Here is a 24461-nt window from a genome sequence, read left to right on the forward strand (position 1 = left end):
TACTGGTGTGTATTTTTTCTTTCAAGTACTGATTCCTGGAATCTGACTGGCTGACACCCTTCTGAAGTGGTTCCATAATATCTGGTATACGGAAAAGAAAGTGTAGATCTGATACAAGTATCTTTTAATATAGTCTTTGTTGTGCTCTTGAGGATCCTTGTGATATTTTGAGCTCTGGTTGAATGATAAGTGTCGCAGTTTAAATAATTTTCGTAGTTAGAAATTATGAAACGCTCTGTTAAAAGCAAGGGAGTAAATGTGCTAAAGAAATTAGCAAAAAAAAAGTCATTCCTTTATCGTATTGGCTAGCTAATATCCTGTCCTCGTTAGTTAGATCAACGAAATGCTGTCGTGTTTGTCCAAGAAAAAACTAAAAGTATTTTCGTTTAAAATGACAGTTAGAAAGAATGTGGACCAGCGTAATATTTTGAGTTTACAGCTTGTCCAAAGTCATTCATTATATATACTATTAGTAATATCTTCGGTAAAGGCTTTGATGCATTAAATATTTCTGCATAATTAAAATATTTCTGATAAAGGTAGGTTGTGTACTTTTGTCCAACTGAGCAATCTTGCTTTCATAAAATATACCAACTTTTTAATGACTGATGATTAACATGCTGTAATACACAGTTTAAATTTAAAAGCTCAAATGCTGTACATGAGAGGTTAAGCTTTATTGGCTCCTCCTGGCGGTTTTACAAGGTGATTCTGGATACTTTCCGGCATGGTGTCAAATGACGCGATATGCATCTGTATTAATACATAAGCATTTAAGCTTGTATGAAAATGTTTATGTTTTGGAACTATTCACAACGCTAGCAGAATGAAAAGACTGTAATACTGCACTACTGCAATTATGCAAAGCAGCAATGAGTTCACAGATGATATGACAAACAAACACAGTCTTTGGGATGGTAGGTCATATTGTCACGATGTGTGCATGACAAAAGTCAGGTCCAAGGGTATGGATGGAGGTACTGACCATGGCCCAGGTAACCCGCAGGACTGGTAATTAAACCAGTAAGATTACTGGTACATAATCTCTAGACTACGGTGAAGACCAGAAAACCCTGTATAACCTTGACTCTCTATCTAACTTTGTACTGCACTGGCAGTGTGAGTTAAGGGTATTGTCTCCCATAAAAATACTGCCCTCTGTGGATGGATGCCAATAGGCACATACTGTACAGATAGAAGCCCCTTCTAAACTACCTAGATGTCCTGGGCAGAAATAATGACTTTCCAATGGTCCCATGATAGATCAATCTGTTCTGTAGGGAGTACAGATATTTTATTCACAATTCTTACATATACTGTATGCGCTTCTACATATACAAAGACAAGCATATCTACATATCAATCATTTCGAAAATGCACAATTTTGGAAAAGCACATGTGGTAATGAAAACATGGAAACGCAGGTGTCATTAATAGTGTTTAATGTCATGTTATTAGGTCACCGTTAGAACAATAAATTCGCGACTTGAACTGCTGTAATGACTTATGTTACTTGAGAAAGCGCACAAAAAGAAAGGTTACGAGTTCATTCATTAATACAAATTAAATGGTCACTTAATACTAAATTTAATACTTTCGATATTTAAGTACATTGTAAGTGAAGAATGGAGGACATAGCTAAAGAGAAGCAATACTTGCGAACGACAGTAAACTGTGTCGTTCAGATAAGACCTCCCCATGCATATAAAACATTCTGTTTAAAAACTCCAACTGAAAAGCATATATGTACACATTTTGAAGAAAAGAATCAAGATATTTATAGGTTTTCAAAAATGTAACAGCTCATGACACGACTAATGTTATTCCAGATAGAAGCAGCTATCTGGAACAATCACCGGCACGTATGTGACGGCTTCTGTACGAGGAGAACACCGATCAGCAATAATCAATGCCATTGTTCCGTGTTACAGGATTTCCAGGAGCAATCAGTATTTCGTGACTGATATTAATGCACGGGTTGAGCCTCAGTGTTACACACTCTTGACTAGACAGGCAGTTACACGTTTGCCAACCGCACAGCTGAATGACAATTTTGTTTTATACTGAATCAAGAAAACTGGAAAAAGCGCTAGAATTTGGTGAAGACAGTACACGGTGAGGATATTTTGCACTGAGTTAATAGCATTTGACTGACTTGTAAACTATTTCATTTTCCACAATCAATGTTATTAAAAATTAAAGTTTTATAAGTTATTTATTTTGTACAAATTCCTAAATTAAAATAATTATCATCTTGGATTGTAAGTATTCCACATCTGTTCTAGCACAAATTAAGCTCCTTTTCGCAGACCAAAGTGTTCTTTTCCGGGTGCACCAGCACAGGGGAATGAGATAAAACCTTCATGTCTCACCCTTTGCTAACCTCATGTCTCACCCTTTGCTAAAAACTGTACAATCTACGCGTAACAAATTTGTTTGTAAGCCTGTGTTTCACATATTCTGAGATGCGTAAAGTGCAAAATAAATAACATCCGTACTATTTTATGGGCATGGAAAATTTCACGTTGAGATAAGCAAAGGAGCTCTCCTTTCGTGGCATAAATCTGCTCTTTCCAATTGAGAAGTCTACATACCTTGTCACAATGTCAAAATGTATAAGACCTGCGTTGAGCAATGTAAACCTGCCCGACATTAAACACAGCAGCACAAATATTCATATTTTACTCACAGAGAACACTGAATGCTGATAAAGCGCAATGTGGAATAAAATTAAAGTGACATTTTTTAAATTAAAGCCTTCTTCACGAAATTCCAACAAAACGGGAAAAAACACATAACCGTAACCTTTGCCAAGTGAACTGAGCCTTGAATCCCATTCCAGGTCTCATTAAAACTGAAGGATATCACAAATCCCGCACACCGACTGCAAACCTTATCTGAAATACTGTACACCAAAATAGTCCAGTCCTTTAGGGCGACCATGAAGGTACCGATGCTCATTTAGGTTCCAGAACTGGCAGGTCTGAGGGCGCATACCTCTGCCTTCTACAAAATAAAATGAAAACGCTGAATGAGTGGCAAAAGGGGGAAAAGAAGTACCAGACGCAGCAAGTAACGTCCATGCGTGCTTTATCTCACTGGCTGTGACGTGATATTGCAGCCCCGGTCCCGGAGCCCGGAGAGCGAGCTGGCGAGAGCGGTTCCCTGTCTCACTCCACACCACAGCATTCAAACATCTCCCCTCCGTCAGCCAGGGGTTTCTCCTACCTGCTGCCCGTCTCCTCATTTCTCTGGAGAAAATCGGAGAGAAAACAAGCGGGGATAAAAGGTCCATCCCTTTTAGTTTCATATCATTGTCTGTATCTTTTGGTGAAGCCGAATGATGTTCTCATTCTAATCACTTTTAATTCGAGGCGCAGGTTTTTTTTTGCCTTTTTTGTGTCGGGTGATTCCTATTACTTGTGTTGGTGGCGTTTTGGGTGAAAACATTAAAGGAAATGTGCCAGACTGGAGTCTAACGCATTTTTCGCCTCCTGACCGTCTTCTTGTTGGCACTGGACTTTTATTGTGGGCAATGGGAAGTATTCATTCGCACGAAGGCTGCTTATTTTGTTTTTATTTCTGAAGATTGCGTGCAAGTATGTTGGAGAAATAGCCATAGCTTCCGGAGTGCAAGGTAACATTATTATTATTATTATTATTATTATTATTATTATTATTATTATTATTATTATTATTATTGTCGGCCGTATGCGTTACATTATTATAGAAAGCGAAAACCTTAAGCTTCAGACAAATGTTTAGGCTCTCAGTCGTGCCAGTAGATTCAGACGTAGTTTGAAAGTTCAAAGTCTGCAATAAAGGAAAAAAACACCTTCAGAAACTGGACCTCTTTCTTCTCTGTGCAGATAGTTTAAAACTAACAACTGCGATGCAGCCTATGGTCACAAAATGTACTCAGGCTAATGGGAAGTTAAGAGGTGAAATTCTGTGCGTATTCTGTTCAGAATTCGCTAAGAATGGAGTTATGGCGCCGTCTAGGTTCCATTCAATCCTCCTCTGCCAGGCAGGAGAAATTATCACTTTTATTCTTGTGATACAGTTTTCTGGAAACTTACCTTCGATTAACAACTCACCATAATTTTACATTAGACTTTTTTTCTGCATCGGTATCACAATAGACTTGTATTAATGAAGTAAAATATTTTAAAAAATGAACATATCTTTATTAAAACGTAACTACATCTAAATGAAGCTAGCCGAATCTTTTTTAGATTCCGTACGGGATATTGTGTGCTGCGTCCCAGATAAACTAACCTCGCAATACACGCAAAAAAATTGTCGGCCTTATAGTGTGATAGTAAATGCTCTGCCCGTGCTGTAGATGATGAAAGCCAGCTCCTTCCAGTAAAGATAAAGATGCAATTTTGAGGATTTGACGAGTCTCAAGACACCATCTTCTTTGCATTGGATTTCAACGCCTACACACCACTGTGACACTGCATACAACTGCATTGCCTGCAGGATTAATGCAATCAGGGCATCGCATTACTATTTTTTTATCCGGCCAGATTTGTTTTTTTTTTTACTCAGAAACATTGTTGAGCAAATATGCACATATGGATCCAGCTAAATGACGATGTCCAGTGACAACTAACACAACGAGCTTCACAATCCGAGTTCCTGGTTATTTAGCGTTGGGCGTACTCCGGGGCCCGGCGGATTAAAACGTGAAGCTACTGTATCATTGAACTCTTCCCACTGCAATCATTTCCATTATCTCAGAAATAAAACGAAATTAGACAACGTTGTGCTGCGACATTGAACCAGACAGTCAAGCTGTGTTATTTCTTGAGTTTTCTCAAAGATACATGTTGCGGGGGCCTCAACATTTGTTATGCATCATGGAGCAGTTAACAGCTGTTTAGAAACCCCATCTCTTAGCTCCTAGAGGCAGTTTTAACATTTTTAACAGACAACTCATTTATATTATTACTTATTAGTTTGGATGCGTTCACTTACAGACTTCTAGAATGTTTCCTGTACGTGTGAATGCTGTATGCGTGTGTCTGTACAGGCACCTTTCCATTTTTACCTCGTGCGATGTTCAGATGAAGTTCTCTAGTCCGAGAATGATTCAAACTGGAATGCCCTTTTCAGCAAAAATATGGAAGCAGTTCGTAAAAATTCTTATTTTAATGTGTGCGAGCTCGTCCCATTCGATTAAAATTCCTCACAGAATGATATCCTATACTTAGACTGATTCTCAGTGCTTCTGTCTAGCGTATTATCAAGGTTAAGAAACACAAGTTGTTAAGATATTGACATGTTTTTGAAAAGCAAAGTGATAGAGTACGTGACCAGTTTTCCAGATTACATAAACCATTTCTGCTGGAACCTACAGATACCTCGTTACCTGCCGATTTTTACATTCTAGATTTTGCTCCCTGCGCAATCTAGTCTATTCAAAAACTCTTAAGCTCCTAATTACTTCACGGTGATATAATGCAATTGCAGATTCATACTCGTTCTGGTCTATTTTAGGCAGTGAAATGAAAGGTGTTAGAAGTCGGGATTAATACAATAGCAGGACAAAAACAACCCTCAAATGCAGCATTTTTAAGCTAAGCAAATCACACATTTTAACTCGGATGCTTTTGATTTATTTAAATATATATTTTTAACCAACGCATAACAACCAATATCTCATTAAAAATTTACACAACTTTCCGTATGTGGTATTCGGAGACTGATGTTTTAAATGACAAACCTAATTTTACATTTTTTAAATTAATTATAGGGAAGCTTACATAACAAACATTTAAAATGAGTCTCATGGATCTTTTAAATCAAATTCTTTATGAAGTGATTTTTTAAAAAATAGGGTCCACGAGGTGGCACTGCTTGCCCAAAATTAGTTTTATCTTTTTGAAAAAAATCTATATTAAAATAGTGTTCAAACATTGTATTACATTGGAAGCATTCGGGGAAGATAGTTTTTTTGTTGTTGTGTTTTCCTGGAATGAAGCCTAAAGATATTAGCTCTCTTAAGGAAATAGGATGCTCAGCAAAATAAACTCCAATCTGAAAAAAGGACCAAATATTCCGTTTAGTGCGATGTCTAAGATTAGGTTTCTTGAAATCCGTTAGTGTGTTACTTGCATTTTTATTTCCATCTTGCAGGCCAAATGACATAGGATGAAGGCTATTCGTAACCTGCTGATTTATATATTTTCCACCTATCTCCTGGTTATGTTTGGATTAACTGGTGCCCAAGACTTCTGGTGTTCCACTTTGGTCAAGGGGGTCATTTATGGATCTTACTCTGTAAATGAGATGTTTCCCAAGAACTTTACCAACTGTACTTGGACGTTGGAAAACCCAGATCCTACCAAATACAGCATCTACCTGAAATTTTACAAACGCGACATGAGCTGCTCGAACTACGCTCTGTTGGCTTATCAGTTTGATCATTACTCGCACGAGAAGATAAATGATCTTTTGAGGAGCAACGAGTCTATCGTGTACCTTTGCGATTCCAAGAATATCTACATATTTTTGCAGTACGACAAGAATTTTGTCCAGCTTCGCCGGGTTTATCCTTTTGATTATCCTGGAGTGACACACAAGAGAGCGGAAGATCAGAGGTCAGAGCTGGAGTTTTTGGTTTTGAACAAGGTGAGCCCCAGCCAGTTCGGCTGCCAGGTGTTATGTTCGTGGCTGGAGAACTGCCTGAAAGCGGAGAAGGGAACCGTGGAGTCGTGTGGGATAGTGTACACAAAATGCAGCTGCCCTCAGCATTTAGGAGATGGCGAGTCGGAAAATGCACTTGTGCTGAATAACGTGGTCCTGCCCTTGAACGCCCAGACTGAGGGGTGCCTCACTCCGCAGCTCCGAACTGCGCAAGTTTGCAACCTTAGCGCTGAAGTGAAACGACCGTCTAAGGAGGGTAAGTGTGATTACGTTGTTATGTTCAACATCAAGTGAGAACTTAAGTCATTTTTTAATTTATATTAATACATAAGCTTTGTTTTTCTTTTAAATATACAGAACACAATCTACTAGTATCTGAACGCAAAGTTTTATATTGCTGTTTTTCTTTCCATCTCTACTACCCTTCCTGCCGCCGAGTGTGTGCTGAGTGCTTTTGAAAAAGAAAAAATGCGTCATTGGTAGAGCAGATCTGTCGCTGAGAAGAGGAGCAGATCTCAAATTCCTCCTGTTTCCTTACACAGAAACCCAATTGGAATCGAACAAGATGAATTCTTTGGTGTATACAGAAGAATGTCACGACGTCTCAGTGTGGTCTTGAAGCTATGCATCCTATTCAGTGTAGCTGGACTGATGTTGTTGCACCTCCTCAAAATGATGATGCCCGCTGTGCCTTTTGAAAGAGTTTTCTTAAAGTAATTATTTGTATAAAGGGTCATTGCGGTGCATGGCTTTTAGATCACATTAACATTATCATTTAAAATGGCAACAACAATTTAACAAGCCTCTCTCTCATGGATTTGTTGTTGTCTTATTTTAATGGCTTGTTTCTTACAGCCTTCATGCTAGAACATGAACATGAAATCTAAAAAATATGTATGCAAACTTTCTATTATAAAAGCCTTAAACAAATATACAGTATTTGATAAAAAAATATTTTTTGCCTACCAAAGATATACTGTAGAATACTCCCACTCTGTCAGAAATGTTGGAAAATAAGAGGATTTTAGACTATTATGATGCATTCTTTATTATTAGCAGTTACTCATTCTTTCTGACTATGCAGACACGTTTATTTTCTATTTCCCCCGATAAGCTCATCGTTCTCTTGCTGCTGTTGAAAAAGGGCAAGCCACCATACTGGAACAATACAACATGCCACTGACCTCCCTTCTAGAGGAAGGCACAGTACAATAGGCGGTAGGACTGGGACTAATGCTTTGTTATATAATACCAGATTTAATTAAACCATTAAGACCGAGTTTATGAGGTAGAGCCTGCGAAAAGTCCAGACCTGTCTGTCCCCACCAGCTGTGCTTTCCCCTCTAGCCTGAGAAGCTCAGGGAGTCTTTGGACATCACATTAGCATCTTCCCTCCCTTTTCATTTTGTTTTGGAGTATCCTTTAAGCTGAACCGGTCAATTTAAATTAGATTTAAAAGCACTTTATTACTTTTTATTAATTGGTTCCAAGAATTCCTTCAGAGAGACAGATGGAAATGGCGTCTCATTTAATGATGTGCACTCTTGAGTACTTGTGCTTGTATCACCTGTAACCACTTCCATGCTCTAGAATGCGGTTTAATAAGCCCAAAATGGAAGCCCACATATATATATTTTAAATTCCAGTACAATCAGCCTTAGATAATAAAACACTTAATTACTTGCTGCCAAGCAATGACTCGGGAATTGTGTTTCCATTCATTTGCTCACAGTTGTGAAATTAAGGCACTCTTGGGAGTAGTTCAAGTCCTCTGATCAGATGGAACAAGGGCATCACAATTACTCAGGTTCACTTGAGCTTAGCCTCCTAAGCTTTCTCTGTATGTGTCACATTCAAATTCAGTATTTAGAGTGACTGGCAGAATGAATTATATTTTCAGAAATACCCACAGCAAACATCAATCCAGGGTTTGGAGATTTTCACTTTTTTTACAGTAGAATCATCAGATATAATCTCTTTTCATTCTGTGGTAGAGCTGGAGTTAAAGTTAACATTTTGCAGTCTTTTCCATAATGCTATCAGGGTTTTAAGAACAATCTGTCATGTGATGTGACATACAGTATGAATGTAAGTGATGTAGCTTTTGATCGTGCATTAAAACTATGTGTTGGAAAAAAACAAAACAAGATACCTGAAGGCCTCTTTTTTATCATTTTCACTGTAAAATAACTGTAAAATAGTAATGTATTTTCTAATATGGAGTATTGTTAAAGCATTCTTGTTCATATGCTACTGGCAGCTTATGAGGTCCAACAGTAGCTTATTTATTTTATAAAGACTTTACTCCAAGCTTCTATTTTTAGCTGAAGGTTTTAAATCCTTGTTTTTATCTGGATAACCACTAGATCACCAGCAGCTGAAATGAACACTCTATCTCTTACTGCATCACAGTTTCAGCATAGAGTTTTTCTGATTAGAAGGCTGTGACTGCTAACAGTTCACAGGACTGCTGCTTGATAAAATGGTTGACTTTGATCTCTGTTAAGCATAGCAACAGAACCTGCCTTCAAAAGCCCAACAACGAGATCACCATGGGTCACTCAAGTTTTTTTGCATGTGAAATCCTTATTTAGGCAATCAAGATTTAGCCTTAAAATTTACCAATGTCTTACGAGTGTGATTTGAGTAAAAAATCAGTCACAGCCTTTTGTTTGTACTCTTGTGTTCAGCTGCAGGCGAAATGCAACACAGTGACCAGTCCAGCCAAGCGTAGTTCAGCCATTTTTCATTGCTACTTTACCTTTGAGTTCTGTATAATTTATTTTGTGTATAAATGCATATATAATATGTACTGCAATTATACACAACTGTACTCAGTTATTATTAATAATTGTGGAGTTGCTTTCACTAACAGTAAGCATGGATTTAGTCAAACTATGACTTAATATGAAACAAAACAAATTAAATGAAATATGGGAAGTTATAAAGCAAATTAATAAAAACCTACATTACTACTGAATAAATCTACCTTGTGATGAAGATCACAAAAGCTGTTTGTTCTTGTGAAAATAGTCCATTTATTGACAGAGATGGGCCTTTATGAGAAATGAAGGCAATGCATTTCCATTTTGGACATTGGTGTCGGTGACTGGATTTTGAATAACATTAAGTTAATTAATTCCCAAGTATTCAGGATTTTTAATGGCTTTTAAAATGCATATTTTGTCACATTTTATTAAATCCATTGTGACTTTTCGTGAATTATGATCTTAAAAGGCGGAAATAATTTTAAATAAATTTATGATAAAAACACAAAATTCCCCATGAATTAATTTTTGTTATGTTAGTAAACATATTTTTTTCTTTTGAGTTTGTAGCCACAGTGTTTTAAATAAAGCTAAAAAACATGCTAAAAAATTTTTTTAGATAATGACTTATAGTAGCGTCTTTCAGCAGTGTGATTTGGTCTTGCAAATACCATATTGTGGAAAACTGTAATATTCAGACATGTTTTTGACTTCTTTGGCAAAGCACATGGTATACAAGCAGGGGATCTCAAGTCAATGTTAATAAACCTTTAAGCAGACACACCTACACCTACAAGCTGTACCTTATGCTGTTGTCTCTAGCACTGCATTGCAAGAGGCAATTATTCAATTACTTGGCTTGATAGCCCAAAGGTAACCAGCTCTGACACCAGTCTGGAGTTCAGTGGAATTGACTTCTGTTTCGAATTGGTATTGATTCCTGACAGAAGGGTTTGAAGAAAAGATACTATCCTGTGATACATGATTTATTTATATAAAGTTTAATATAAAATTGAGACAAAAACCCTACTGAATTTTCAAACAAACAAAATCACCAACTCACTGAGTTGCTTTCAATATCCATAGAATTTGTATCAACACAGTGAACCCTGTCTTGCCCCAAGCAGGAGTTTATATTCAACAATTATAAAAGTGTTTGTGTAGTAATGTTTTCAGCAAGCAGATAGAGCAGAGGTGCTGCTGTTCTTGCATTATTATTTAACGCAGCTGGTGCAGAGCAGCAGTCAGAGGATCACTGTTTATTACTGCTCCCCTCAAGTTCCTCTCCGATGCTGCCCAAATGGATTTAATCATTGCTGATAGACTCTGACGATCGATGTCTTGGAGCAACCTAACAACATGACTGGCCTTGTTAGTCTGCCATCTGCAGCATTATCATTTCTCTTCTGAACATTGTTAGACCCTCGCCTGTCGCTCTGTCTCTTAAACCTGTTTGTTTTTGAGGATTACACTGCTTTATCATGCTGGATTGACATGTCACATCACATGATCAGTGCTATTTTCATTAGGGTTTTGCCAGACTCGACAGGAGGACAGGCCGTCCTTATAACATCTAATTTCTCTGGCAACGCGTGGTTTGGGCAGGAGCAGGATGGGTCTTTCCCTGAAAAGTGTTTTGTTTTAGCAGGCAATGTAAAAGGGTGAATATTTAAAATTAACACATAAACTCAAGTCCCGTATAAAACCTTTTTTTTAATTACAAGCCATGAATTATCTTTTCTATTGTGTTTTATGTATCAAGGAACTATTTTACAAGTCTTAAAACAAGACTGGTAAATGATTTTGAAGGACAGTTATGCATTATGCAGGGTTCTTCTTATTATATTTTTTTGTTCTTTTGCCTGGTTGCAACTTGTTAAAAATATAGTCTTAATGGAAAACTAAAGTGCACTGCATTGCCAAATGAAGAGTGTGATCAGATTTCTGATAGCTTGTCACATAGTATGGACGTTTCCCTATTGCGCCTTGCACAAAGTCAGGGCTTGTTTTCAGGCTATGTTTTCAACTATGGTAAGCCCATAGTTACACTGCATTAAATACAACCATATTGACTCAGAGGCCATCTTAGTTTCATTAACACATTCAGGAGAGGAGGAGGTAGTTGATATTAAACGCTTAGTGAATGGGACATTTTTTTGGGGTGATTTTCTTCTAGACTTGCCACGGATGGTTCTTTTCTCTTAAAAGAGTGACTGTTATATTACATGGCCTTTTTTACTTTTAAAATTATTAGAACAATTAATATTATACTGTATATATATTTCACATCCTGAATTTCTTGTGATTGTCTTTCTAGAGTTGTAGATGAAGGCTGAGGTTAAAGTAATTTCTCAAGGCGTTAGATTCCATTACAGCACCAGCCTTATCTTGGATGCTTTTGATTAACATGTCAGAATTACAGAACTCCATTCATTATTTAATGAATGTTGTATAACGTGTACAGAATTTACAGTTTCATTATGTGCCCTGAAATCAATTAGTTGAATTCACAAGCACATTTATGAATGGCATGAAACCTATGCAGATCTGTGTTGAAATATGACACTCCATTACCATAACAAGCATTTCTGTTTATTCTTTGAGCCATGCAACACAAAGCTCATTTACAAAATCAACCAGTTGTGCACTTTGTGAATTGCTTAATGTATGCACAGCGCAGACAAAGCCTGCAGTGCCTTATCAATGTGATTCAGCCCTGTCCTGAACATACCGCCCAGCAGGGAGTTATAGAAGATCCATTCCTTGCAGTTATTAATATTTGAAAAAACACAACTGAAGCTGCCCCAGTTCACTCAAATGTGAACTGCTTTCTGCAGTGGTGAACTGTGTCTAGAGCTAAGATGGGAGCACTTAAGTCATTTTGCCAGTGACCTTAAGTACATTTAAACCATTTATGCAAGTTCAAAGAATTAAATGGATAATGAGCTCAACAACAGGACTATGTTAATCCTTTCCAATGTGCTTTCTTTTTATGTTTTCTCTCAAACACCTAGTTGGATATTTGGTCTCTATCTCATCTCTCGTTTATTGTATTTTATTTTAAGTATGTGGAATGCAAATTAATTTAAAATATTCCCTCTTTAACAATAATTGTATGTAGTACCTGTTTATGCAAATCTGTCACAGAGGTGCATCTCAGTTATCTAAATCCCCAGCTGTTGGGTAGATAATAGTGGTTTATTTTGTTGAAATCCTCTTCCAGATTACATAATTTCTCAGGGGCAAAAGAACGGCTTTTACTTCTGTGCATGACAAAACATGAAACCTACTGTACTTTACCTCTGTGACTGAATTCATGGAGGTTATTATTATCCTTAATAATAATAATAATAATGCATTTTTTAAGTTATACCAAAACTAAATCTAGCATACCTCAAAATGATTTGGTTTCAAATACCTTTGCTTGAAAAAACAAATCAACTTAAATATGAATATTAAGATGGGTTTTCACATTTTTGTAGTTTTTTTTTTAGTTTTTCATTTTCTCACTATGAGCTAAAAATGCAATGCACATATTTTTGTGACTCTCTTGGTAAATGATTTAAATTACAGTAATTTAGCAGTCCAGCAAAGAAAATACCAGAACTTGCTCTGATTCACCCAAAGGATGTTCTTCTGAGCCCTGGGTGTTTTATAAACATTTCCATTAACAGGTGATTACAGCTTAGTGGAGTGACGCACTGTGTTTGATCATTTTTCTGTGGATACTGCGCATTGTGGGTCTGTTTGTGCCAATACATTCCAGGTAGATAAACATGTTTAAATGTCAATTATGTTAAAGGGGAGTTACATGTCTCTTGAAGAAAGTTACAGTTACATATTACACTGAACGTGTAATGAAGTAAATGTTTTAAGTAAATGTTTAACAGATGACTGCTATCAAACAGCATGCTCTTTAAATCTGTCAGCTGCCCAGGACTGAAATTGTGCACTACTGCACTGTGTGTGCATGCATAGAGGTGCTTTAATTTGCAGATAGGGGTGGTATGTATCTGCAAAGTTGAGCATTGTGATGTGATTGCTACCTGCTTCTACGGATGGTAGAAAGGAGCATGCTTCTGCTTTGTCAGATGATCCAGGTCTCCTGTTGTTAACAGATCTTTGAAGGCAGTCTTTGAGGTTGCATTTGCTGGCTTAGACTACCATACCTATTTCTCTAGCATTATGTTACTCTTGTACTGACAAGGATTGCTGTCATTCCTGTAACCAAAATATCTTACACACATACAATACGTAATGCTGTATGTTTAAAGTGGCATGTTGGTTTTCACAAACTGTTCTTTATTCTTCCATGATCTTGTATAAAACCGCACATTAAAATACAAACACGGTACTAGGAGTTGCCGTACTTTGAGATGCTGAACAGTATGTGAGAGCAGAGGTGTAAAAGTTGACTAAATTCTAAATCGTGTGTATACAATCTGGCATTCCTAAATTTCCCCGTAAATTCCAGGAGTAACGTCACTTTACAACCTGATCTGCTGGGTACAGGGACTGCTGTAGAATAAAAGCTGCTACATGCCATCTAAGTGGGTGCTGTACCTCATTAGTAGTTGAAGTAGATTCCTTCATAGACCTCAAAGACTCTGTGATCTTTTGAGATAAAAAAAAATCAAATCACACTTTATAGCACAAGGTATTTATTTTATAATGGAAATGTCACAGCGCAGAATCAGCGGTGTTGAACAGGGCCAACATCTGCCATTAGTGGCTTATGACCTGTAGTGTGGTGCTTAAATAGGCCAAACAAGCAGGAAGGATAGATCTGCACACCAGTCACACAAATTGAATCATCATTATTTTCTGATGACAGATTTAATATGTTAACTTAAGAAAGGTTACAAACGAGAAGAGGCCTTTCAACCTAACATGGTTGCTTGGATGCCAGTAGTTTATTCAACCAAGAACCTCATCCAGTTGTTTCTCGGTGCATCTCAGGGGATCAGCTTCAACAACATGATGGCAGCTTCGTTTTCTGAAGGGATGTTTTCCACCAAATGGCTACAAGTTACAGCCAGTGGAACTGTAGGAACTCCCACTGCCTGCTTTGGCATCATGAAAATTTGCTGCTGGGTTTTGCTAAGGTTTTCTTAGTTCCAATTCTAGTTGTATGCAAATGCATTTCAGCCATTACCTTTATTGTGGCTCATCTGCAAATAGAAGAACATTTCGTTATTTGTAACAATCATACCTGCCACCCTTGATTGATGGTTCACTTAGGAACACTGCATGGCACAAACTACAGGATCAGTTAGAACACGTTTTCGCAGCATGGGCACGGATGACAAAGTATTATGAATAGCTTCCCTTTTGTGAGTTTACAGGTGATTTTTCTTCTGAGATGTTCTCTTCGCAAGAAAATATTTATTAATTCCAAACTTTCTCCGCACATCCGATGTAGATTTTATGCTCATTTAAAATTAACCTCAAAGTATGTGATTCAAAATTTGGATTACTCTAAAAAAATAAGCCTACGTAAAAAAGCATTAATGTCTTTATTTTTCTTTTCTTTTTTTTTTTACAGATTTATAGTTTGATTTAAAAAGCTTAGATTTTGTGGGAGCACAAAACAGAAAACCCAGACAAACACAGGGAGAATATGTAAACTCCTAAAAATGCCCATCTAATGTATTTACTGTGGAGTGTGAAGCTAGCCCACTAGTAAGAAAGAATAATTCATGAACAACACTAAGCAGTAAACAGATACTGTAAATAATAGTCAAAAATATTTGTTTTTAGATTTTGTTTTTACTGTTCTATATCCCATGGCTTCAGGAAGGATTTTTTTGTGCATATACATTGAAACGTATATCAGTAGCAAAATAAATGCATGTGATCAGAATATTTGTGTTGGCACATAAGAGGGTTTCTGACATGCCTGCATTAGCATGAGTTATGTAAACAGTATGACAGTTACTGTAAATACTGTACTGTATTAATACAGTGTATGTTTTTCTGTTGTATCTCTATATGTAATAAATGTGAAAGCGATTCTGGTTTCAGTGATGTTACAGATAATTTCTCTTTGGTTGGTATCTGTTGTGTTATAACAATTACAACAGTTTTCAAAATTCAGATATATTGGTCAATCAGTCATTTCTATTAGCAGAATCTGAAAACATTTTACTTGTTGTGTATGTGAAGGTGGAGCTTAATTATCAGTGTAACAACGTACTAATGTATGAAAAAAAGGAAATTAAAAAGACTGAAATATTCAGTAGTTGTACGAAAAGAAAACTTCTAAATTATTTTTCTTAGTTATGATCCAATAAAAATCAAATCATCAGATTTTAAGCTTGATGCATTTACTTTCAATGTTATTTCTGAACAAGCTATCATATAAGTAATTCAAATTAAAAAATGAATAAGCACTAGAATTCCTCAGATATGAAAGAAAATCCTGTATTGTATGTATATTGCTACAGTTTGCTATGAAGGCAAAGTGCGGACATAGTCAAATTCTAATACTCTCTATTTACATTTTCTTTTGCTGAAGAAAGATAATGGTTTACAGTATATTAAACAGTAGAAGCATAGATGATGCAGCTGTGTGACGCCATCTAGAAGCACCTTAGATAAGGTTGTTCTTGATGGTATTCTGTTAATTATACTAAATTATAAAGGGAATGGTATTTATAGACAAACTCCCTGCAAGAGACACTCTAGATCAGGGTAATATTCATAGACTTTCAATTTGCTAATGTATCACCCTTCCATAAAAATTATATGAAAATTAAACCAACAAATCATAGACCAATAGGTTCTATAGTCTTGAAGAGACAATAATTAGAATCGAACTAGAGCATTTTATGTACTGCAATAGGATTGTAGGGGATGCATAGCATGGATTTAGAAAATGTACAGTAGGCCTTGCAGCAAAGATGGATACAAACAATATATTTCATATGGATTATTTCAAATTTAAGAAGTCATTTTATACAGGATAAAAGGTATTTGGTCTGAGAATTAGGTAATGTAGATTAGAAAGAAAAAGGGGTGAATGCTTAGATTGTGGTGAAGTATTCTTCCCTAATTTGTTTCAATGATCTAGATAAGAATACAGTTAGTAACTTAACTTTTCTAATGAACAAAAATAGGATTAATTAATTGCAATTACTTAATATGTTTTATACAAAAATAATTGTTCCCTAATACTTCAATGTCTTCTTTTGTAGGCCATGATATCACATTGTGACTGACAACCAGTGACATTGTTGCATGTTATTTTAACTGTATTGAGTAACATTTAATTTAATACAAATGCTATTGATTTATGATGCAGAATTTGTAATGTTATACAAAGTCTTTTTTTTTGTCTCCCTAACTTTTTCCAAAACTGTTATGCGATGTAAGCAGACTTTCAACTTCTCACAGATTCACACTCAATTTTATGTCTCAATTAGCTTAAATACATTTTGAGAATGTTATGCATTTGCTACTGTTCTGGTGTGAATCATAGTTCTGGGTCAGATGAAGCTGGGGTTATTCCTTTATATGAATTATTCAGTTTGCAGAGCAGTACAAGAGATTACAGTAATGTATAATTTAATAGGTTAAACATTTTTATTCATCAATAAATAAAATATATGAACCAGATGTGAACTCTCTGTGTTTTAAAATGAGCTTAAGTTGGTTTGAGTTCGCTATCCAATTGATAAACTATTTTACTGATTTAAAAAAAATGTTGTATTCATAAGGTAGCTCTTGTATTTCTTTCTTCCATGTGTCTTTTAAATATAATTAATGTTTAAATTAATATAACCTATGTCTGATCATTGTTATTTGTTTGTTCAAGGACATTGTTTAAATAAGGCTTGTCAAATTTGATTTTTGTTTCTCAGTGATATTTTGGAATTTTCTAGATTCATTAATTTGTTAAAAATAAATGGTAAAGATGTTTGAGACCTTTAATTTAATTTATAGACCGTTACTTTGCTGTAATTGATGCATTTGGAAAGATTACCTGTTTCTAAAGCAGAATTAAAGATGCCCCCACAAATACTCCAATACTTCGCTGTGTTGCTCATCTGCTATGAAGCACTATACTCGGCTGATTGATTTGTGGGTGTCTTGGTTGTTATTTGGGGATGTAGATCTACTTTTAGCACTGTTTTTCATTTCCAAGAAAATCTCCTACTGTTAAGCAGTTAGTACTACCCTCTAGTCTTGCTTTAGATTGAAACAATGCACCCATGTGGATTTCACCAACGTGGTATTTGAGTGTTTGTTGGTGCAAAGCTCTGAAGAGGTGCTTTCAATCCTTCATGTTTATTTAATACTGGAGCTGTGCTTCAAAATATTTAAGGGTTTGTCTATTGAAACATGTTCAAACATTTTAATGCTATTAGAATTGCTAGAAATGTTAACATAACAACTTGAAATGTTAACATAAATATGAGATAAAACAGCATATAATGTCTTAAGATACCAAAAATATACATTTCAGTGGAAATATACTGGGAAGCACAAATTAGAAGAGGAATGTCATGTCACTTGCTAAACTTCTTTAGACCATATGGTGTCGTGGGAAGCCAGAGCCTACCCGGCAAGCAACGAGGGCAGGGCGGGGTACACCCTGGACAGGATGCCAGTCCATCGCAGGGGAAATACGAGCCAGTCACACATAGGGACAATTTGGAGGCCACAAGGTTGAGGGGGGAAATTTGGCCTGGACACCAGGATAACTCCCTCACTCTTATTGAGAAATGCCCGGGGATCTTTAATGACCACAGAGAGTCAGGACCTCGTCTAACGTCTCATTTGAAAGACAGAACCCACTACAGTATAGTGTCCCTGCCACTATACTGGGCCATTAGGACCCATACAGACCGCAGGGTAGGTATCCCACTGGTCCCAATAGCACCACTTCCAGCAGCAACCTTAGCTTCCCAGGAGTTTCCCATTCTGGTACTGACCAGGCTCAACGCTACAGCTTCAGTGGGTCCAGTTGAGAGCTGCAGTGTGATGGCAGCTGAGCAGATGAGGAATGTAATCTAATCCCTGTGTAAAACTATGGAAAAATGTAAAACTGATCCCTAAACTCCAGATGTGCTTTATCTTTCATCAGAAATACATGTCTAAGAAAAGACCCAGCTTTGAAACAACACTGAATTTTTTAAAAATATTTGTTAAAACTAAGGTGTTAAATTCTGTAAATTAACATCACAATGACATTACAATGATGAGTTAGTGCTGTGATTTTTTAAGTGACTGGGGCTGATACAGTGTGTGAAGTTATGGATAAGTGGACATTCAGAATCTAAGCAACAGTCAGGATTGCTGTGTTCTCATTTGTTTCCTACTTCAAAGACAAAATGGAGTGAATATATTCAATTCAATTCAGTTTATTTTTATATAGCTCCTTTCACAACAAGGTTGCCCCAAGGCGCTTAACAATACAATTGATGATACATTTTGTCAATACAGAACAGAAGTCCAGAAGACAACGGAGGAGAGGCACCAAAAACTCCTTATTTAGGAGAGAAAAAACCTCTAGGGGTCCAAGGTCAGCTGGTTGCCCAACCCCTTTGGGCATGCTAACATTATATAATTTAGAAAAGGAAACGATGAGGGTATTAATCCATCCAGCCATCATGTCTTCTGTGTGCAGATCTCTGTAGACCAGTAAATTCCTCCTAAATGATAGGTATATCCACGATGTCCCTCTTGGATCCATGGCAGTTATGCAGCATCCAACTCAGAAGGTGCCCGGACATGTGGGGAGGAGAATAGGATAGTATACAATATACAATCATTTATAGTAATCAGGCTTCTGCTTCTTTATTATACAAGTAACAGTTTATACCATAAGGTTCCTAACATAAGGGAAATGCCCTTCCTATGTATTTAGCTAAATATATGTATATATATATCACTTTTCCAAACAGGAAAGATAAATATAAAAAAAAAATAAGGAATCATTTATAGAATTCTACAAAGGCCACTGTCTTTTTTTTGTATCTTTTGCATGAGTTACAGGTTTTTTAAATTCCTTAGTCACGAACAAGTTCTCATTTACAATGAAGACTCACTGGACTAGAGACAAATTTATACAGAAGGGCATTTACTGCGGCAATTGGAGTGAACTACCTTGCTTAAATGCAGAACAGCCGAAGCATCCCTCCCACAATGCTCTGGTCATGGTCTGGCCAGATCCCCAATCACTACTCTTCATTGCTGCCTAAAGCTAGTTTTCACAATACAGTCCTGTTAGTTACCTCTCTCCTGTGCAAGCCACAGTTGCAGTGTCTGTTGATTCAGCTGATCCATCAGAGGTGGATATGCTGCAGAGAACAGGAAATATTGTGATGGTCTCTCAAGCTGTTCTCCTTTCAGATAGGTGGCTTGGGGTGTTTGTCTTGGACACTGCACTAGTCATTGTGACTCCACTTTGTGTGAAGTGAGCAAGGAGTGGTCTGTATAGTATAGATATGCCCTTTTCAATTGTTGCCTCTTTACACTCTTAAAGACCATATCATATGTATCATATGGGTATCATATGTTGCAGGGCAGGATACTGTGTATAAAAGTGCTACAATTTACAAAATAATTGTAATTTATTCTTCTAGATTTTACACGTTTCCAGTTATTTCAGGACCAGTGTGCCGTCTTAGTGGAAGTCACACTTTCCAGTTTCAGGGACAAGGGGATTTGGCTGAATGCTATCAGGCTTTACTCAGATCTTGTGACATTTGGTAAGGATCATGTTGTTTGTGGTATACAATATTCATTCTGCTGCAAGAAAACGCATTCCTACAGTGTCATTCACTTAAGTTCATACCTAAAGTGAACTTCAAAAGTCTTGAGCCAGAAGCTGGAAAGATATGTGTGCAGTGATGTAGTAGCAACACTCTGTCCCCCACCCCTGTAAAATGTGTAAAATGTCTTGGGAGTGTACCGCAAATGAGTTATTGATGCTTTATGTCCTTTGAATACTTCTGGAGCGGTACTGCAAAATTATGTATTATATTCACTCTTGCCATTTTGCAGATTTACTCAGTAAATAGTGTGAAATAGGTAAACATTAGTAACAGGAGAGCATGTACACAATACTTGTAGCAACAGAAGGTTTTTGTGTTTACATCTGTTGATTTCTTGAGATACAGTACCTTTTTGATAGTGACTTAAAACTGCAAAAGATACTAAATAGTGTATTGCACGTCTGCTGTTTATACTGTATGAATTTATAATCATGTATACAATTTTTAATCAAAAGCTTCTTAAGATTGCTAAGGTTATGAACTAGATGTGACCATTTATTGCCTTTGATGAGCAATGTGTCAGGCAAAAGCATTCCACACAAAAGATTTGAGTGTTAATTTTTTTATGTGATCTGTAAGTAGTAATTATACAAGCTGACAACAGTAGAAAAAAATGAATAGTTCTCCTAAGTGGCTTGTCTGTACTTTAATTGGCATCCGAACAATTTAGAAACCGTATTTGTTAATATAATATGAGATCTTGGAGGAAAACTGAAATGGACATAAAGTAATGAATACCATATAGATATTGACTTTCATAACAGATAAGTTTAGTATTAGTGTGATTTATTATTTTTTTATCACAAAAGCAGCAAGAGCTCATTCTGTCTCAAGCTTATTTTGTTACTTTTTTAATACAGTATGATGTCCACAATGAGGACAACCTACCAAAAAAACAACAACACTTGAAACAGTTTCACCATTAATAAAGGAAGGTAAAAAGGGAAACTAAAAAATAAATTGGGTCTGAATTTATATTCATATTTTTCATAGATTTACAAGTATACCTTTCTAAAAATACTCAATTCATCTGCATAAATATAATGCATACATATTCATAACGTTTACAGTGTATTGTGGGAGTCATAATAAACTAAACCCAATAATTAAATTAAAGCTACAACACAGGGACAGACATACAATGCAATTCTTCAAGCTCTCTGTTGCTATAAACTTCAGAAAGGATAAGCAACTTACTAATATTAGATTAATAATTATATATACACTGGCATATGTAAATTTACATATATAAGAAACATCTCAAATATATGAGTCATGCAGAATATAACAAATATAACCGTGAAAAACATTTACATAATATGAGAAAAATCGCAAACATTTTATAGCAGATACATTGACATTTTGTTGAACAGACATAATACAGGTTCATTATACTTAGTAACATGATCCAAAAGCAGTGATGGGGGTCTACAGTAAAAGTCACAGGCTGGAACCATGTATTGCCACTGTTTGTCACAATTGTCATCCCTCTAGAGGACGCTCCTACCCTTTTTCGTTGTGTTCCCAGCTTTATTTGTCCCAGCTGTGTCCTTTCCCCTTTTCCCTGTTTAAGCCCGGCGTCTCCGTAGTTCTAGGCTCAGCTTTGGAAAACGGACGCCCGGAAGCCCGCCTACCACCGGACACAGGAGTGGCCCGAGGGCACAGGCTTCACCAAGGCGTCCTGACCTACTGAGTCCAGGGCTCAGAGCGCCTTGTCCCGTCAAGCTTTTAACTATCCATGTTCCTAGTTCCCTTTTCCCGAGTTCGTCTTGGATGGATCTCCCGGCACCTGGACCTTGGACTGCGCCCTGATTTTCCCTATTGGACTTCCTTTGGACTCGTTCACCCGCGCTCCCCCCATGCACCAGTCCACTGCCGTCACCACCCCAGTGTTTCTACCTGACCCGATCCTGCTGTGTCTTCCCTGATGTCCTCCTCCAGTCACTTCTGGATCATACTGTCTCGCATAGGGTCTTTAAAAACGCATTTCACGGGAGTCAGAACCGGCTCTTGTGACTCTGTTGGCTGTACATCTGTGACACATAGTTTGGATCAGGTTGTAGATGCTGTCTTGTGAGGTTCTGTGCCATTGCTCTCATACAGCCTTTTCACAGCTCTCTGAGCCACAGTCTCTACATGCTGTTCCATCTTATCTCACCTCATGGAAACCTGTCGTAACACAAGCAGCAGGAGGAAGTGTGCTGGCCTGCAGGAGGGGCAACGAGTGGGCGAGTTGGATTAATGTAGAGCTGTGCAGTCAGGTTGCCATCACTACGTCACTACAAGTGCAGTTCCCTCCCAGTCCTGCCCAGTCCAAACACTTGGACCAACTGATTGCTCTTTTGTAAAGAAGAAACAAAAATGGTTTTGAATGTCCATGCCACGCTTACTGGTGTCCATCAAGGTCTTGATTCATCACTGATGGAGAATTCACCTTTCATATAGATTGTAATAGCACATTAACCAGAGTTTCAAGGTCATTGCTGGGGACACAAATTAGGAAGGATTGGAAAAATACATGCAGCATTATTGTGACCCTAATCTGAAACAAGCCTCTAAGAATGTCTTTGGACTGGGGGAGAAAACTAGAGCACCCGGGAGAAATCCATGCAAACACAGGGAGAACATGCAAACTCCACAAGAATTGAATCCAGTGCCCCAGTGCTGCGAGGCAGCAATTCTAACCACCCCCTGCATGTACAAGTGTGTTTAATAAAATACCAGTTATTTATTGAGATGTGCTATATATAGATACTGTATGTACCATTCAATATCTTGTATCAGAAGATGGTCGTCACTGCAGCTAACTCAGAGATATCACCCACTGAGCATTTTTTCATGCACCTCTTCCTCCACCCAAAGTTCAGCCTTGCATTGGATCTCTTTCCCCTCAAAATTACTTCACATAAAATTTAAATGAGCTGTCCTAGAATCCCAATAAATCTCACCGCTCCGATTAATGCTTGACCAAGCTACTGAACTCAAAGTTATTATCAGGAGAATATATGGTTACAGCATGACCACATTCAACTGGACACAATGTCAGGATGGGATTTTAAAACTGACCTTACATTGAAGAATGTTAATTTGTGAATTTCAACACCTTTAATGATTGGCAATTGCCTGTCTAGTAAATGTGTGATACTGATCAGCTGTTCGCTCTCAGTCCCAGCTAACAGGCCATGTGGGCAGCTGAATAGTGTTACTCATTGGTTTGAAAAAGTTTCATAGTTTTATTGTATTAGGTTTCATAGAGAGCAGTAGATCAGAATTACAGCATATTGCCAATAATGACTATTTTAAAAGCTTGAAGATAAGATTACAGATTAATGCAATTTAAGGACTGTTTTAAAATCCAGTCCTGTTTCAAAGTCCCAGTGAGAACAAAGTCATTTTTGTAGAACGTACAAGGACATTTAAACAGACGTGACATGAGTGAAAACATTCTGCTGATTAACATTTTTCATGGACAGGTGGACTAATGTGAAAGTAAGACTGGGGCTGCCATAGGGAGCAATGCCAACAAGACATATTTTTCCTGCAGGAATATAATCTCATTGGGATAACATTCTAGCATGTAGAAAGGCCCCAGAACATGTAGGAGTTTGCAGTCAGACTGCAGTCAGTCCTACAAGTACAGATCTGAAGAGACTAAAGACTTCTGCCGAGACTGGCACACTTATACCTCGTCACTAAGTGGTCTTGTACAAAAACAATTAGTGTTTCATTCTGCAGATCTGTGCCACCTTCAAGTTCCATCAGGTTGGTCTACACAAAAGCTTGATTCATTCCTGTAGAGCTGCTGCTGAACCTACCTGAGACCATGGTGTCAGTGAACATTGGTCAGTAGTTGTCATCTAGACTGTAAATGACCATTTAGCTGCCTCCTCAAAGATTAAATGCTGATGCAAGGATTGTTGTAACTTTGTGTTTCTGATAGTTGAGCTGGCAGTGCAAAAACAATCACAAAGATGGAACATGATTATGTGTCAATCTTGCTTATGTGTCACAGATTGTAGCTTACTGTATATTGATTGACCATTTGGCTACAACATCTTTCCATTTTACAAATTGTTAGCTGCGAACACCCTAGGTAGTGAGTGAGGGTGCACAAATTTAGCCCAGCCTCTAACACATTATTGGCACAAAGGCATTGTTCTCTTGTTAAGCAGGGAATATTGGTTCCTTTCTACATTTTTAACCCTTTGAATGGTGAAATTACTTCATCACCTCTTAGTACTTAGACATACTTTATCAT

At 37.2% G+C, this 24461-nt stretch overlaps 1 protein-coding gene across 3 annotated transcripts in view; it reads left to right on the forward strand.

Annotated features, from left to right (window-relative positions):
- Positions 1-2794: 2794 nt before the first annotated feature.
- Positions 2795-24461, forward strand: part of adgrb3 (adhesion G protein-coupled receptor B3) — a 181879-nt gene continuing 160212 nt past the window's right edge. For 2 of the 3 annotated variants that reach the window (XM_006638700.3, XM_015362907.2), the window contains exons 1-2: positions 2795-3637; positions 6145-6910. In XM_006638700.3, the coding sequence (XP_006638763.2) occupies positions 6160-6910 (751 nt within the window). In that variant the 5' untranslated portion in view covers positions 2795-3637; positions 6145-6159. The remainder of the gene's footprint in view (positions 3638-6144; positions 6911-24461) is intronic. The other variant, XM_015362908.2, reaches the window with a different exon arrangement.

This window comes from Lepisosteus oculatus, chromosome 17 (genome assembly GCF_040954835.1).
Source record: "Lepisosteus oculatus isolate fLepOcu1 chromosome 17, fLepOcu1.hap2, whole genome shotgun sequence".
NCBI lineage: Eukaryota > Metazoa > Chordata > Actinopteri > Semionotiformes > Lepisosteidae > Lepisosteus > Lepisosteus oculatus.